The sequence below is a fragment of the Artibeus jamaicensis genome, unplaced genomic scaffold (assembly GCF_021234435.1).
Source record: "Artibeus jamaicensis isolate MK-2021 breed Jamaican fruit bat unplaced genomic scaffold, CSHL_Jam_final contig_465, whole genome shotgun sequence".
Taxonomy (NCBI): domain Eukaryota; kingdom Metazoa; phylum Chordata; class Mammalia; order Chiroptera; family Phyllostomidae; genus Artibeus; species Artibeus jamaicensis.
In genome coordinates this window covers 18,439,193-18,457,968 of record NW_026521843.1, presented here as the reverse complement: position 1 = coordinate 18,457,968, position 18,776 = coordinate 18,439,193, and the positions used below count along the sequence as shown (strand labels likewise).

The 18,776-nt window shown below is 40.9% G+C and overlaps 1 protein-coding gene across 10 annotated transcripts in view; it reads right to left on the bottom strand.

Moving 5' to 3' along the window:
• BIRC6 (baculoviral IAP repeat containing 6) overlaps window positions 1-18,325 on the bottom strand; it is a 198,432-nt gene extending 180,107 nt beyond the window's left edge. For 5 of the 10 annotated variants that reach the window (XM_037146571.2, XM_037146579.2, XM_037146574.2 and 2 more), the window contains exon 1: window positions 17,972-18,325. In XM_037146571.2, coding sequence (XP_037002466.2) covers window positions 17,972-18,296 — 325 coding nt within the window. In that variant the 5' untranslated portion in view covers window positions 18,297-18,325. The remainder of the gene's footprint in view (window positions 1-17,971) is intronic. The other 5 variants (XM_037146575.2, XM_037146573.2, XM_037146580.2 and 2 more) reach the window with 1 other exon arrangement.
• Window positions 18,326-18,776: the final 451 nt, after the last annotated feature.

The following is an 18,776-nucleotide window of genomic DNA, read 5'->3' as shown; positions in this document are numbered from 1 at the left end:
AGTCCCTTGAGATTCCATATAAATTTTAGGATGTCTTTTTCACTTCTGCAAATAAAGATCATGGAAATTTTAATAGAGATTGCACTGAATCTGTAAATTGCTTTGGGCGGTATTGACTTCTTAATGATACGGTAAATACCAAGCACTGGCAAGGTTGTAGAGTGGAAATCATACATTTCTAATGAAAATGCATAATAACACAACCACATTACTTTGACGGCTTCTTATAAAGTTAAAAATTATTAACCAAATGGCCCTGTAATCATACTTCTACATATTTACTTACCATAGATACAAAAAAAAAAAAAAACTCCTACATTCAAACAGAAACCTGTACTCAAGATATTTACAGAAGCTCTACTCATAATTCCCCAAAACTGATACTATCCAAATGTCATTAAAAGAATGACCAAGTCCTGCCCTGACTGGTATGGTTCAGTGGGTTAGGCGTCATCCTGCAAACCAAAAGGTCACCAGTTCAATTCCCAGTCAGAGCACATGCCTGGGTTTCAGGCCAGGTTCCTGGCTGGGGGCATGTAAAAGGCAAGTGATCTATATTTCTCTCACACATTGATGTTTCTCTACCTCTCTCTCCCTCCTTTCCCTTCTGTCTCAAACAAATAAATAAAATCTTTAAAAAAAAAAAAAAGAAAAGAAACTCTAAGCCCTAACCCGTGTGGTTAGGTTGGCTGGGCATCATTCCAGAAAGCGAAAGATCAGCAGTCATATGCCTGGGCTGCAGGTTCAGTCCCCAGTTGGAGCACATACAAAAGGCAACTGATCAATGTTTCCTTCTCACACTGATGTTTTTTCTCTCCCACTCTTTCTTCCCCTTTTCCCTTCTCTCCAAAAATAAATACAATCTTTAAAAACTTGAAAAGAGGGACCAGCTAAACAAATGATGATACAGAATTGTATTGTACAATAAAAGGGAATGAACTATTTATACATGCAACAACCTGAGTGAACCTCAAAGGAATTGTGCAAAGTGCAAGAAGTCAATATCAAAAAGTGACCTACCATTCTACTCAAGATGGCAACGTAGGTAATGGGGTACTCCCATGCTCCCACAATCACATCAAACTTACAAATGAACTACAGAACCATCTGTCTAAGCCATTTGAAAAGTAGCTCAAAAGAAGTCCTATAACTAAGGATATAAAGAAGCAGTCACATTGGGACTGGCAAAAGCAGAGATGCGGAACGAGGTGGTCCTACACCAACATGTGCCAGTGGTAAAAAATTGGGGGTATATCTCTGCTGCAGATGTCCCCCTGAGGAGTGAGGGGTCCCAACCCCCCTCTAGGCCTCCCATCCCAAGATTCCAGTGCCAAGAAGAGAAGTCCCCATACCTTCTGGCTGTGAAAACCAAAAGGAATTTTGGCTGAGTGAGATGGAGGGCAATGGACTCTCATGCATTCCTCATAAGGATCAACACATAGACTTACTCAATTCACTTACTTTGAGCACCAGTGCTGGGACAGAAGCGCAAAAGGCACCAGGGACATACTGGGAGGAACTCTGGGGCAAGAGTTAGAAGGCATCTTTCTAACCCAGAAAAAAGTACTGGCAGAGGCCATTGTTCCGTTCACACTGGACTGAACTGGACTGGACTGTAATATGGAGCACAAACTCTAGGTACTGGCTTTTGCTTTGGCTTTACTAAAGGCAAGACTGGTCCTTTTCCATGACAAGACGAACAGAGATAGGACATTGCAGAATCACGAGGGAAACCTCCTTAATTTTACATCCTCCACAAACCACACCACAGAGCCCCATCCTCCTGTGTGAGTCTCAGGAAATTCTTTCCCTTGCAACACCACAAGAACGCATTTCCCACCAATAACAAAGGGAGTCCTGCTCCATGGGGACAGCTCCTGCACAGCAGATCTCCACTCTAGTAGCAGCAAGTCGCCCAGCTAATCAGCCTGGAGGTGAATCCCTCCAGCTGATAATGTGCCAACAGCAATCAAGCCTCAACTACAACAGCAGGGTGCACATAATCCACATGGGGAGCACACCCTGAGTGCCCAGCTTGGGTGACCAGGAAGGCTGCACCACTGGGCCCTACAAGAAAGCTATTATATCAGGCCACTCTACCAAGATGGATGTAGCAGCTCTACCTAATACACAGAAACAAACACAGAAAGGCAGCTAACATGGGGAGACAAAGAAACATATCCCAAATAAAAAGGGAGAAAAAAACTCCAGAAAAAAAGACTTAAGAAAATAAAGACAAGCAATCTACCAGATGCAGAGTTCAAACCACTGGTTACAAGGATCCTCACTGAACTTAGGGGAAGAGCAGATGACCTTAGTGAGAACTTCAACAAAGAAACAGAAAACATAAAAACAAATTTAAAAAAACAAAAAAGAACCAGTCATCAATGAAGAATTCAGTAACTAAAATGAAGAATACACTACAGGGAATCAACAGTAAAACAGATGAAGCAGAGAACCAAATCAGAGATTTGGAAGATAAGGAAGCAGAAAACACCCACTCAGAACAGCAAAAAAGATAAAAGAAGGGGGACTGCAGAAGCCTCTGGGAAAACTTCAAGTGTACCAACATTCGCATTGTGAAGATGCAGGAAGAGAGAGAACAAGGAATTAAAAACCTATTTGAATAAATAATGATGGAATACTTCCCTAACCTGGTGAAGGAAATAAACATAAAAGTCCAGGAAGCACAGAGTGTCCCAAACAAGATGACCCGAGGAGAACCACGCCAAGACACATCATAATTGGAATGCCAAAGATTAAAGATACAGAGAGAATCTTAAAAGCAGCAAGAGAAAAGGAGTTACCTACAAAGGAATTCCCACAAGGCTGTCAGCTGTTTTCTCAAAAGAAACCTTGAAGGCAAGAAGGGACTGGCAAGAAGTATTCAAGTGATGAAAGGCAGGGACCTACAACCTAGATTACTGTATCCAGCAAAGCTATCATTCAGAATGAATGAGCAGATAAAGTCCTTCCCAGAAGGAAAAAACTAAAGGAGTTCATCATCACCAAAGCAGTATTACAAGAAATATTAAAGGGCCTTCTTTAGAAGGAAAAAAAAGGAACAAAAATATAAATAAAATAGCAATAAATACATTACATATCAATTACTTTAAATGCAAATGGATTAAATGCCCCAATCAAAAAAACACAGGGTGGTTGAATGGGGAAAAAGATAATAGAACCCTTAAATGTGCTATCTACAAGAAACTCACTTCATATGGAAAGACACACAGACTGAAAGGAAAGAGATGAAAAAAGGTATTTTATGAAAATGGAAACAACACACAAAAAAGCTGGGTTAGCAATACTTATTATACCAGACAAAACAGACCTTAAAACAAAGGCTATAACAAGACACCAAAAAAAAGACAGCAATTTCAGCAATTCTCGGTATTTACCCAAAGAAACTCAACACTAAATTGAAAAGACATATCATCCACATGTTCACTGCAACATTATTTACAATAACCAAGATATGAAAGCAACCTAAGTGTCCATCAATAGATGGATGGATAAAGAAGTGGTACATTATACAATGAAATATGACTCAGCGATAAAAAGAAGAATATAATCTTGCCATCTGCAACCACATGTGTAGACCTAGAGGGGAGGTCTAATCTGAGTGAAATAAATCAGAGAAAAACAAATGCCAAAGATTTTCTTATACGAGGAATCTAAAACACAAAATAAACAAACAGGCAGGAGAGGAACAGACTCATATATACAGAGAATATTTTGGCAGTTGCCCGATGAAAGAGTTTTGAGAGAATGGGTAAAAAATGTTAAGGGATTAAGTACAAATCAGCAGTTACCATGCTGTATTCATTATAGTGAGTACATATATTATTAACTAATATAGTCAATAACACTGCAATAACTATGTATAGTGTCAAATGGGTACTAGATTTATCAGAATATCACCTTGTATTTTAAATTATATATGCCTAATCACTAGGTTGTACACGTGAAACTAATATATTATGCATCAACTGTAATTTAAAAATAAAATTATTATTTTTTAAATGTTACATACTGGATGGAGGATTCCACTTATGACATTCTAGAAAAGAGAAAACTAGTAACATGAAGAACAAGTCAAGGACTGCCAAGGCTCAGTGGCTGTGGGGACTACAAAAGGACACCGCGGGGGAACTTTCTGGGGGATCTGAACTGTTCTGCATTTTGCTGGGGCTGGTGTGACTCAGTTGGCTGGAGAGTCTGCAGGCAAACAGAAAGGTCGCAGGTTCACCCCCCAGTCAGGGCACATGCCTACGTTTTGGTTTGGTCCCTATTCAGGATGAGAGGCAACCAATGGATGTTTTTCTCTCGCATCCATATTTCTCTCCCTCTCTCTTCCCCTCCCTCTCCTTTTCTTTAAAATCAATAAGCACATCCTCCAGTGAGGATAAATTTTTTCTTTCAGAAGAAGGAAACTGTTTTTTTCAAATCAGTTATTTCTAATACCCACTTTAAGAAAGTCAACTCTTTATCAATGCACTATCCACGTGCATTCCTACAAAAGTTGCAAAAGTATCAACAGAACTGATTAACTGAACTGCAAACTGACATAACACCTAAAATTTCATTTCCACCAAGATAACATCAGATTTCAATGTTATCTTGAACACTTAAAATACTAAACAAACATACTATATACAAAGTCAACTGAGGCTGCAAATTTAATGTTCATGTTTTTTGAAGCTTTTAAAATACAATTAAAATGCCCTGGCTGGTGTGGCTCAGTTGGTTGGAACATCGTTCCACAATCTAAAAGCCGCAGGTTCCATTCCTGGTCAGGACACATACTGAGGTTGTGGGCTGATTCCCCGGTTGGATGTGTGCAACCCGCCTCCTGTACACACAGGAGGCAACTCATGTTCTCGCTAGCATCACTGTTTCCCTCTTTCCCTTTGTCTCTCTCTCTCTCTTAAAAAAAAAAAAAAGGCAATAAAACCAGTGTCCAGAGGATACAAAATAAATAATATAGAACAACAATTAAAAAATAAATAAAAATAGTCTTGGCTAGTGTGACTCAAGTGCATTGGCCGCCGGCCTGTGTACCAAAAGGTCGCTGATTGGATTCCCAGTCAGGGGACACACCTGAATTACAAGCCAGGTTCTCAGTTGGGGGTGTGCAAGAGGCAACCACACACTGATGTTTCTGTCACACACCGATGTTTCTCTTTCTCTCTTCCTCCCTTCCTGCCTCAATCAATCAATCAATCAATCAATCTTTTTTAGAGCTCTTTAACATAATGACATAAATAAAATAAAATAAAATAAAATAAAATAAAATAAAATAAAATAAAATACACAGTAACCAAAAATAAAACCATTTCACAAAAGTTGTTAGTGCACTATATTACTCAATGCTACAATGAGTACTCCTGTGGAACAGATCTTGGTGCAAAGCAAACTAAGTCTGGGAAGTTCAGTGTCTAGGGCCATGAAGGGTAAGAAATGAATAAAATGTAATGCAGGCACAGCACTGTTTGAGAGGTGAACCAGCATCTACCGAAGCATCAAAGAGATTCTCTGAAAGATGCAGAAGTATTCCCCACATAGCCTACATTGTAACTCAGTCAAAGTCAAATTCCATCCAAATAAGATGAAAATTTACCCAGTAGTTTTGCATACTACAGGAACAGACAGGCCAACAGAAACTTCCCCTGGATGTCTGCTTTGCTACTCTCTGACATCACGGGGATCTTCCCTCAATCAAATGCCACCTCACAGAGACTTGCCAGACCACAAAGCACCAGTTTACCCACCACCATTTCAACCAGCTCTAATAAAGTATTTATCACCTGACATTGTGTGTGTGTGTGTGTGTGTGTGTGCACGTGTGTCTGTAAAACATCTCTTTCCACTAAACCATGAGCTCTAGGACAACAAGGACTTTGTTAACTGTGTATCGCCACTGCTTGGGACAAAATAAATGTTTTTGAATAAATGAATTATTTTCTATAGTTCTAAAGAACTTTTTAATATATTAAATCTAAACTGCAATCTGAAAAAAATGCAGTATTCTCACATTTTTTCTAACATGACATGTGTAACTAAGATATGTTAGGTATGAAACTAGTGATCAGGCACAGCTAACCCCAGACATCTCCCGCCTTCCCTAGCCCATTTCTCCCCTCGAGTCCTCCTGCCCCCGGGACAAGGTCACTGTCCGAGGCTCCAGCAGCATTTCGGTGGTAAAGTATCAGAGCAGTTAGTGGCTAGAAAAAAAACAAAACTGATTTATAGTAGAAAAGGAAAAACTAGAAAGCAACAGAAATTGTTGATATATTCCTTGATATAGCCCTGCTCTTAGAAGCACTATTTCATCATATATTCACTAAATACAATTTATAATACAATGAGATAGGTTTCATTAGAAGTCAAACGTTGCATTCTCACGAAAACAATGTCTCAGACAAAATATTTATTATAACTCAGTTCAAATGAAACCTGTGTCATTTATCCCAGACATATCAAGTAAACGTGCTTGTCTAAGGTCCAAGTGAAAGCCCGAACCATTAAACTTAGCTGCACACTAGAATCACCTGGTGTGCTGTAAAAAAAGAAAGTGCGCCTGGGCTCCACTCCAGAACGCTGAAGTGAGACTACTTCGGGCCCAAACAGAGTATTTTTTAAAAGCTCCCCTGATGATTCTAATGAGCAACCAAGGCTGAGAACCACTACTGCCCTGTGCCAGCTCCCCAGTCTCACTTCTCTCTCTACCACTTCATAAATCAAAGTAAAAGTAGACGAACAAGTCACAAAGATTTAAATTCTTGGTGCCCATAGTAAATCTCAAAGAAGGCATTCCTATCTGCCTCACTCTAACAGTTTTAGCATTTCCTCTAAAAATTAAGCATAATATTTATCTCCTCTAAAACCCATCTGATGTAACACACTCCGACTAGATCACACTTCTTTTTAGGAGCACAGCACTGTCACACACTGTTTCACAGAGCAACTGCTTTACTCTTTCTGTGACGTATACACTTATTACCTCCTCTTTGTACTTCCTTCTATTTATTATTTGTACCTCTCTTACCTCCTCTTCTATAGCCAAGGAGTTTACTTTAACTTTTTTGTATACCTCATATTTTTTAGGTTCTACGGTTTACAGAGTATTTCTCCATATATTTATTATCTTATCGAATAATGAAGTAGTCTGTCCGGCAAGAATTACCAGCCCATTTAAAGATGGTAAGTCAAAGAAGTGTCTTCCCAAAGGCACCAAAAAAGCATAAAGTCATGAGCAGTAAGATGTACATATTAGAGTGGTAGCTCCCACCCACCTCCCCACTGTTCTTTCATACTACGTTATCAAAACCTATTACTGTTTACAGTCCGCCTACAGTTACAGCCATACCCCTAAGCTCAGAGTACCACGTGTTCAACAACTTAAGTACAGCTACAACTACAAACTGCCAGTTAAACAACAAGGATATAGTACAACAATACACAAACATTTATATCTGTTTCCTCTCAAGCTCCCACTGCAAAGACAATGAAGAAATAAAGAAGGCATTAACCAAACCCGCAATGACAAAAAGAACAAGTGAGATGATGGCAACAACGTTTTTGAACTTAGAGGACAGGCGAAGACTGTTAACTGGCTTGTTTCCATAAAAATCTCAACACAAAGCCAGCTAGAAGGGAATTGTAGTGTTAACTGATACTAAAAATGTAGCTCCTATCATAATAGGGTGCTAGATTTTTTACCTTAAACTGGTAGTTCTTTTACTACTTAAAAATATGGGAGCTCTAGCCCAGGGGAGCCGACTCCAAGCCCCTCAGGCTATCTCATCACGCCTTCCTTCACGCTTTGCACTCTGATACCAAACTTCTTACAAGAAGTACTCCCAGCTTCATGCCTCTACTCTTGCTCATGCAGTTCCCGCTATCTGACTTAACTCCTTCTCTTTCAAGTCTCAGCTGAGGGGTCACCTCTTATAGAAAGCTTTCTAAATTTGGGGGAGAAGTAGATTTCAAATTGATTTTATTACCTCAAACAACACTTTATAAACTGAACTATGTAATTAAAAGTAACATTTGTTGAGTGCTTTGGTGGGTGGTTCAAGCAGTGTCTACACATATCAGTTTACTTAATCTTTCCAATAACTCAGTGAGGTAGGTATTAATTATGAAGTGCAGAGAGAGGTTAAGCATCTTGCCTAAAGGCACAGCTACTAAGTGGTGAATCACACACCGGAAATCAGTGCGGCTCCAGAGCCAACCAACATCCTTAACCCCTAGACTAGGCTTTCTCTCCAAATGCTGATGCCTTGCAAATCTGTTATTCTCAAATCCTCAAGCTTCAACCCTGAATTTCCAAATGCCTTCTGGATATATACTTGGGTGTTCTTCAAGAATCTCCAAATTAACGCAACTGAAATCATGATCTCCCTCTTGCTCCCAGCCTTTTCCATACCTTCTTGTATAGTAGTCCCCCCTTATACATGAAAATACATTCCAAGACCCCCAGTGGATGCCTGAAAGCAGAAATTGTACCTAACCCTATATGGACTGCTTTTTTCCTATGCATACATACCTGTAATAAAGTGTAATTTATAAATTAGGCACAGAAAGAAATCAGCAATAATAACTGATAATAAGATAGAACAATTAAAACAATACATTGTAACAAGTTATGTGAATGTGGTGTCTCAGCAAACACAAATTTCTTTTTCCTTCTTCACAATTTCAGATATATTTGTTCTTATCATAGATCTTTACTATCATATATAGCATTCGATTATTTCTTTTCTTAAGTCGAGAATTTCCACCTTCCCACCTAAAGAAAGCACGTTACAGATTTTCTTTGGTATATCTAAATTGCCAGCACTGCTACTCTTGTGCTTTGGAGCCATTATTAAGTAAAATAAGGGTTACTTTACACAAGAACTGCGATACCATCACAGTGGATGTGATAAACCAGACAGCTACTAAGTAGCTAATGGGTGGGGAGCATCTACAGCTCAGTCTGTGGGACAAAGGAGAAGAGGAGGGAAAGAAGGAGGTGGACAGCTTGAGATTACATCACACTACTCAGAACAGGGCACATTTTAAAACTTGTGAATTCTTTTTTTCTGCAACTTTCCATTTAATATTTTCAGATCATGGCTGACAGCATTATGAAGAAACCATGGAAAACACAACCATGGATAAGAGGAACCACTGTATTGCTTATTCAGGTTAATAAATATCATTCCTACTCAAAGTAGGAACCTAAGTACAAATAATTTCACCTTGTCAATCTCTCTCATCCAAACACTCACCAAACTATGTTTTTCCTGCCTCTCAAACTGACTTAATGATACTCTCATCACTTCTCACACCTGGGCAATAGCTTCAACTCTTGCTAAAAACAAATTTGATCATGTTACAACCTACAGTGGTTCCCTAGCAGTCACATGGAGCCCAAACTTCTTAGCAAAACATATTATGATCTAGTCCTTGCCTATCTCTCCTCATCAACTCTAACCACTCCTATACATAACCTGAACCCCAAGCCCTCTCTCCCAAAAACTTCTGATCCCTGAATTTACCGTGGTTTTAAAAATCAACATGTCTCTGCACAAGCAAGTGTAACCACCTTGGGCCTAAGATGATTATGCTTCCAACACTCACTCCCACTATCTCGTCTTCCAAAACTGATCTTCTAAAGGCAACCTTTGGGAAACTTTCTCTACTTCCCTCAGGTTGAAGAAACTCCCTCCCCTTTGTATTCGTCACAGCATTACGCATATCTGTGTTACAGACCTATGACATTATTTGTACATGGTTTACCTAAAATTATCATCAAGCATGCATTCAAAGGCCAAAATGTCGCCTTCCTTTGTACCCCCATGGCTAGCTAGCACATGTTCAATACACGTGTGAACAAATACCAATCAACCAGCTCTTCAAATCACTTTGCTCTTTTAACAATTTCAACTTCGAAATCAATAAACTTATGTAGTTTACACTTCTATGAAGATACAAAAACTACTGCTCTTATAGTTACATCTGATTATTAGATTTCGGTCAGCACATCCCCACGTAAATGGGAACCCGGAAGAAAATACTGTAATTTCAATAGAATATTTGTAGCAAAAATATCTAGTACACTCAGCAAACTTATGAATAACCACTGCTTCACAAGATTAAAAGTGTAATAAAACAGAAGCACCTACAGAGCACGTACTGTATGTCAGACACTGTTCGACAGTCTTTAATATATTAACTCATTTGCATTCTCACAGCCACCTTCTGAGGCAGATGCTAATATTATCTTCACTTTATAGACTTACTTACAAGTTGTCTGGCTCCAGCCAAACAAGCTGATCTCATATACTGCCTCTCATTAAAAAGCTTAAAATTATTAAAATATAGACGAGGGTAAATTTTCTGCTAGGAAGAAAAAAAAACTATCTTTAAGCATTCAACATAAAAACCAGGGAGATACATGTAAAAGTTTGGAAAAAAAAACCAGGGAGATACATGTAAAAGTTTGGAAAATATAGAGGATCTTAAAAATAGCAAAAAAAAAAATTATCTTAATATAAACCCACTCATTAGTTATAAAAAATGTTTTGGTAAAAAACAGCAAAACTTGGACATAAGATAGGGCATTATGTAGCATTACTAACATCAGTCAACTGAAAGAGCCGATGTATGTACTCATAGTCCACAAGGAGATTTGCTGCACTAAGTTTTTATAAGGAACTCAGCCCTGGCTGGTGTGGCTAGGTGGACTGAGCACCAGCCTGCGAACCAAATGGCCCCTGGTTCAATTCCCTGTCAGGGCACATCCCTGGGTTGCGGGCCAGGTCCCTGGTTGGGGGGGTGGGAGAGGCAACCAGTCCATGCTTCTCACGTACATCAATGTTTCTCTACCACTCTCTTCCTCCTTTCCCAACTCTCTAAAAATAAAATCTTTTTTTTTATTTATTTCTTGAGGACTATGCAAATTAACCTAGTTACTTTTCTATATTCCAAGACTTCTTGGAACAGGCAGCTCTGCGATTTAAGTCTATACAAGAAGCTGTCATATCAGACAATCAATCAATCAACCAGGAAGAATTCAATCTGAACTTTGCTGCAACTGGAAGAGAGTACAATGATCTTTTTCTCATTTATGACCATCACACAAGCTTCTCAAATCAATTCACATCAAAGTCAATGTCTATTTAGGAAAAGAATAAAGGGGCAGACTCATAAAGAAATGTAAAACTGGCCCTGGCTGGTGTGGCTCAGTAGATTGAGTGCCAGCCTGCAAACCAAAGAGTCACCAATTCAATTCCCAGTCAGGGCACATGCCTGGGTTGCCGGCCAGGTCCCCAGTTGGGGGTGAATAAGAGGCAACCACACATTGATGTTTCTCTCTCTTTCTCCCACCCTCCCCCTCACTCTAAAAATAAATAAAATAAAATCTAAAAAAAAGAAAGAAATGTAAAACTGGTATATTTATCTAAAAACAATGATCAGCTTTGGAATTTCCTCTTTTTCACCCTGACAAAGATCTGGAACACACTTCAGAAACTAAACAGACATGAATTCCTCTTACAAAGATACTATAATATCCATCAATTAATACACATATATATTTATGTACATAGAATACATGAGCAGTCCGTATATATACCAGGGGGCCCCCCCAAAAAAAACGGAATTAGCTTCTGGAAGGTTGGGCCCCTGTAGCACAGCCTTCCCTCACTGCACTAGGTGAGAGTTCTAGGAACCCATCTGGATCAGAGCACCAGTTGGTGTTGTTCTGAGAGACTACGTTTGGCTTCAGTGAATTTTTTGATGGGTGATTTTATGAGCACACCTGCCCACACCACAATGAGTATTCGGCAGTTTTTGACCAAAAATGGCAAGACTCCCATGCCCCATCCACGACCCCCATGCCCTACCCTCTTTATTCACCTGATCTTGCCCCCAAACAACTTTTTTGGGTTTCCCCAATGAAAAAAGTCCTCAAAGGGAAACAGTTTTTCCCATGTGGAAGAGATAAAACAAAAAACATCAGAAGCTTGAGCAGTGGAAAAACATCTGGATAGGTACACTGCATCAAATGGAGGGTACTTTGAATATGACTGAAGTTTAAACATATAAAAATAAATATACAATTTTTTATAAATAAATTCCATTTTTAAGGTCTCTCATTGTACATAACTGATACTACAACAGACTTAACTTCATTCTCATATTTAGCCACTCTAATACACTGAATGATATTTATCCAAATATAGATAATATTTGTTACCGACATTTATATTTCCATCAAATTTTGAATGGTGTCTATCTATACTCTGTATATAAATGCTAAGTGAGTGAACATTTTTTAAAGTATGCAACAGTGAGCAGTGTGGCATTATTAAGCACCTATGAAACTTAAGAAAATTAACATTCCCTATGTACCTTCTATACACACACCCAGAAGTGTTAGGCACTTCAAACTGTTTAGCATTTCATGTGCACAATCACCCTCTAAAATGTTAATATTAATTTACAAATAAGAAAGCTGAGGTTCATAAAGTTTAGGTGGTGAGTTAGTGAGCTAAACCTCAAAAATCCGGACTACCTAAAACATAAAGCCATTCTCTTACCACATGCTCTCAAAAATGCTATAAAAACAAAACACAAGCTATACTACATTTAGGGGAAGAGAGGGGATATTTCAGGAACAGAAATCACCATTGCCACTGATTATATAAATAAGAAAATAATGAACAAATTAATAATATATTACTCTTACATCAAATACTTTATTCTTACACCAAAGCAAAAATTTTATTCTTACTTTATTCTTACATCAAAGCAAAAACTAGATAATTCTGCCGGGTAGCAAAAGGTGGTAGGTAAATCCCAAAAAACTTTTAAGAAGTTCAAATGTGAAATTAAGTTCAAAAAAATTAACAGATTTAAGTTAAAAAGAATAGTAAGAATATTTACAGAGATTTACAAGTGACAGGAATGTTTTGAACAATAAACACACTGTTCTAAGCACTTTGTATGTACTAACACTGAATCTTCATAATGAGTACAATTATCATCCCCATTTTGCAAAAAGGAAAACTGAAACAGAAATATTAAGTCATTTGCCCTGGCTGGTGTGGCTCAGTGGATTGAGTGCCGGTCTGCAAACCAAAAGGTCGCCAGTTCAATTCCTGGTCATGGCACATGCCTGGATTGCAGACTAGGTCCCAGGTTGCAGGGATGCAAGAGGCAATGGGTCGATGTTTCTCCCCCATCCTTCTCTCTCCCCTCCCCTCTCTCTAAAAGTAAATAAATAAAATCTTAAAAAAGAAGTCAGAAACTGGGGTCTTACTCCAAGCCATCTGACTCCAAAACCAGGCTCCTTCCTAAGTGATATGCGAAACTGCAGAAACAAGCAGCTAAAGAGGGACAGATCTAGTAATATAAACATGGTCACGTGGTGTATGTAGCGTGTATAAGCTATTTTGATTTTTTAAACCCGAAGCCCACAAATAAGCATATGAAAAGATGTTCAACATCATGTTATTAGGGAACTGCAAATTAAAACAATGAGATAGCACTACACACCTCTTCAAATGGCCACAATCCAAAACACTAACAACATCACATGCTAATGAGATGGGAAGCAACAGGAACTCTCATTCATTGCTGCTGGAATGCAAAACAGTAGAGCAGCTTTAGAAGACAGTCCTATAAAACATTCGCCTACCATATGATCCAGCAGTCATGTTCCGTGATATTTACAAAAATGAAGTAAAAACTTACTTCCACCCAAAATCCTGCAAACAACTAATTACAGCAGCTTTATTCATAACTGCGACAACTCGGAAGCAACCAAGATGTCTTTCAGTAGGTAAATAGATAAAAAACTGTGGTACACCCAGACAATGGAATATTATTCAGTGCTAAAAAGAAATGAGCTATCAAGCCATGAGAATACATGAAGGAAACTCAAGTGCACATTACTAAGTGAAAGCCAAACTGAAAAGGCTACATACTCTATGATTCCAACTATTTAACATTCTAGAAAAGGCAAAACTATGGAGACAGCAAAAAGATCAGTGGTTGCCAGGGGAAGGGTAGAGGAAGAGGTGAACAGGAAGAACACGGGGGATTTTTAAGACAGTGGAAACTCTTCTGTGTGACATTATACATATTTGTCAGAACCCACAGAATGTACAATACTGAGAGTGAACCCTAATGTAAATTATGGATTTTGGGTGAATAATGATGTGTTAATGCAGGTTCACTGATTATAACAAACATACCCCTGTGATGTCAGATACTGATAGTGAGGACGGGGTGTGTGTGTGTGTGCACGCGCATGGGCGCAAGGGGTATATGGAAACCTGCCTTTTCTCCTCATTTTTACTGTGAACCTAAAACTGCTCTTTAAAAATCTATTTAAGGGGGAAAAAAAGCCAAAAAAGGTGTTTATCTACCAGTTACTATATTCATTAGTTTATACCAAATAAAATATTAATATTTTGTATCAGGCATACTGAAGAAGGGATATAAACAAGCAGACAAGCTTTCAGAAAAACAGGCATCACATATTCACAAAGAGCTAAATAAAATGAAACTTAAATAGTTCTGAACAGAAAACATACCACAAATAGTAAGTTGGCAACAGATATTAATAGGACATTATGCACTCAGGGGTCCAGTGGATCACTTCAGACTTAAAGAATCAGAATTAGGATCAGCTCTAGAGCTTGAAAAATGGGTAAGATATGTCTAATAATCCAGAGAAAGTTAGTGCACTCCAAGAAAAGACAAAAGTACTGGAGTTAGAAAAGGAAATTAAACAAACCAGTTCCAGAAAACAGGGAAACAAGACTACACAGACTGGAGCGGCCGGATCATAGAGGTCATTTAATGCCAGGCCAAGGAATCAGAAATCTTAATTCTAAAACACTAACAGGGAGTAAATACTTGCCTAACCAACATATATACGCATAGCTCCTTAATCTAATGAAAGTATATTTATAAACATTTTATGTTGGACACAGGTAATTTGAAGATATATACTAGTAGACAGTTAAAAATTCACCATTTATTGCCATGCAAATGAATATATATACATACAAGTTCTGCTTCCATCTACTAGTTTCCAATCTATACTAATAGGCCACCCATTACACTGTAAACTGAGCCCATCCATCAGACACACGCTCACCCACTAATCCTACACGGTTATGTTTACGCCACTCTTGAGTCTCTCAAAGATGTCTTTCCTCTGGGGTAGCTCACTGACCATGAACTGGGAAGAAGGGTCATATTAGGACCATGATCACTACTGGCACCTTCTCCCCATTCTATTTATAAAACTTTCACCCTCTTAGTACGTTAAAAACAAACCTACTTAATATCTAAATATTCCAGGCAAAACATAAACTGCAGCACTCCCTCTGAAATCATCTGAATAAATGACATACACATGACCCTATATGACCTCTGGTAATTCTTACTAGTAAACTGCACTTCTCACATATGAAAACATTTCAGAATTTGTTCATTGTCTGTTTCAAACTTTTTCTGTAATCCCTTTAATTTGTTTGCCATAGCTCTTCTACCTATTTTTAGTTACATATTCAATCCTCAGTGTATGAGCATCTGCAATTGTGTCCAATCCTGTGCATTTCCAATTAACAAATGCTCCAACAAACCCCAACCAACTAAGTCTTCCCAATTCAGTGCTAGGTTTTACACATCTATCTTCACACTTATATTATGCACCTAAAACTCTCCCTTTTAGTAATCTACCAGGAGAGCGACTATTTTCCCTTTTATGAACAGACACATACATGTATGTACAATTTCCCCGACCATTTAGAACCAATTCTAGCACATGTCCTTTTTCTCAAACATGGCCATCAGACAGAAAACCCTGTGAGACTCTTAAATACTCACCTGAGGACATGTTTTTCATTCCTTTTAGAGAAAGAGAAAGGGAGAAAGAGAAACATTGATGTAAGAGAAGCATCAATTGGTTGCCTCCCTGAACTGGGTATAGAACCTGCAACCTGTCTGTTACTAGACAATGCTCCAGCCAACTGAGCCACACCCTCCAGGGAGACTGCTCCAGTTTCTACAGAAAACATTTTAAGACTTTTGTTAATATGACCTTTTATAGAAATCCATATACCTATACTATGATACCACTTATTCAAAGTTTAAAATCATGAAATACACTATTGGATATTGTTTAAAGATACAAGCACATACTAAAAAGCATAAAGATGTGTGTGACACTGGTAAAACCAAATCAAAGGTAATGTTCATGGAAGGAGAGGGTTGGAGGAATGCAATCCAGAAGGGGCACAGAGGCTTCAACTCTGTAATGCTTTATTTCTTAAACTTGGTGGGGGATCATAATTATTCTTTATCCCTTCCTGAAATTCTAAATATGTTAAGTGAATTTAAGAAGATACCAATTACTGAATACTAATGAGTATCTCCCTCTCACACGAGCTGTTATGTCCAAGTTGCAGTAACTGCTCATGGCTTCATCTAGGACACCCCTCCTGTCCTTCAGACCAAGAAAGGAAAGATTACAAGACTACAACCCAAAACTTTCTCTTAGGCCTTAAATATGCTCCAGGTTTACATTCTATAGCTACAACAGTCCATTTTTTCCCCACAATTCTCATATCAACAAAAATTAAATCCCTTATTTTATCTTTGTGGCCCTAAATTACCATTTCCTTAAAGTACCTCATTACTCATAGAGTAAACTAAATAACAACCTTTCCCAATTTGTCCATGTTAAAATACAAGTAAATCGGTAGGCCACATCACTTCCACTTGGTTCGATGCACCGATGTATATATTATAAATCTGTGCATGAGTCTAACTCACTCATATACACTCACTCTTCCATCTCAATTTACAAATCTAAATTAAGTCACTCATTAAACTGCAAATGAAATGTCATCTCAGCCAAACGTAACTTGGCTAGGGCAATTCCAAAACACTCCCCTCCAGTGCAAAGAGCAGGTTCCCTGGATTCACTTCATGCAGGTAAGTCCAGTCCCTGGACCACCGTTTGTACACCACCCAGAACTGCTCACTTCCATTGGTGAGACTCAGACATACCTCCGAGGCCCAACTTTCGGCTCACTATGGTAAAACAAGTATCAAGGGCCTAAAGTTTCACCTCATTATGAACCCAAAGGAATCTACATTTCATACACCGCAGGTTCCGAGTTTCTCGTCACTGGGTGGGGGGCGGCAGTGGGTAGAAATTGAAGTCCCCGGGTAGGTAGGGGACAAGGTCTGATCTTCCATGGCGTCCGCCAGAGTCCTCAAGTCTTGAACAGAACAGTTCAGGCAGCTTTAGCCCGCCTACTTCCCACCCTACCCCCACTACAGCGCACCCCGCCCCCACCCCATTCCCACTCCCACCCCGGCTCTAAGACCGCCGGGGTACCTCCCTGCACCTGCAGGTCCTAGGAACAGCCGGGGACCTACTTCTATCCTCAAGAATGGTGAGCTTGGAGGCCAGCTCGAACGCTTGCCTCTGGCCACCAGCCTCTCTCTTCCGGACCAACCCTTCGACTCTTTTCCTCTCTGATCTGGCTGAAAGCAGTATCGACACTTTCCCCAGGACCTCCCGGAGGGCCTGGCCTTCTCCGGGGCTGAGATCCGAGGCCTCCTCACCCCTTCCACAAGATCAACCTATACCGGACGCTCAAGGCCCGAAAGGCAACTCCCACCACTCCCCAACTCGCCAGTCTTTCCTTCCCAGCTGCAGCGCTGAAAAACCCAAGTCCTACGGTCCCCCTCTATAAGCTTCCGGACTCGCCTTTACAGCCTGGCCTGAGCCCCCAGCCCTGCCCTCCCGCCACCCCGCTCTCGCTACACCGCTTAGTTTCCTCCGGAGGCCAAGCCCCGGGGCTGGGCGGCTTCCTTCCCGGGAATCTCGCTGGCCCGGCTCCTTCCGCAACGCGCCCGGCCCGCGCCCGGCGTGCCGCACACTTACCGCTGAGCGCCGAGGCCTGCAAAGTGGCCCCCGAGGTGCCGTCGATGACTTTGATGGTCCCGCGACTGGTGACGGCCAGGATGGCGTTGAGCGCCGGGTGGTAGGAGAGGCTGTGCAGCCCGTCGCTGTCGCAACGCATGCAGCCGTCCCGCAGCACTAGCCACTCCGACACCCCGGCCGCTCCCGCCCCCGCCGCCGAGGAGCTGCCCGAGCCAGAGGCCGCCGCAGCCGCAGCCGCCATCTTCCGGCCTGCGCTCAGCACAATCACACTGGGAAGCGGCTCAGTGACAGTCCCGGGAGGTGCAACACCACTACCAGTCACCATCCGGGGCCAGGGGGCAAGCGGAGCGCGTTAGCCGGAAGTGAAGTCAGGCGCCGGCACGCACGCGGGACGTCCTAAGCGCTCCCAGAGGGGCCGAGCAGGGAGTAGCCTGGCTGCGGAGGGGGCGGAAGAGCAACGGAGGCGGGGCGAGGGCGGGGCCCGGGGGCGAGGGCGGGGCCCGGGGGCGAGGGCGGGGCCCGGGGCCGGGGGCGGGCCAGTGGAGCATGCGCGGAGGGGCTTGTACATGTCTTGCGCTGCTGGCCTGTAGATCTTAGATTCTTTCTCTGAGCCCGGGCAGCTGCCGGCACTTCCCCCCGTTTAGGGCCTCCTGGCCGGGAGAGTTTAGGCACTCGTGTATTTGCTGGGCAGGGAACCTGGCCTGAGATGTGTGAGACGCCCTGAGGCTCTTTGCTGCGGTTCCGGCTGTGCCCAAACTATTCCCAGCACTCGCAGTGCATCTCCTCAGCGGTGGCCGGAAGGAGA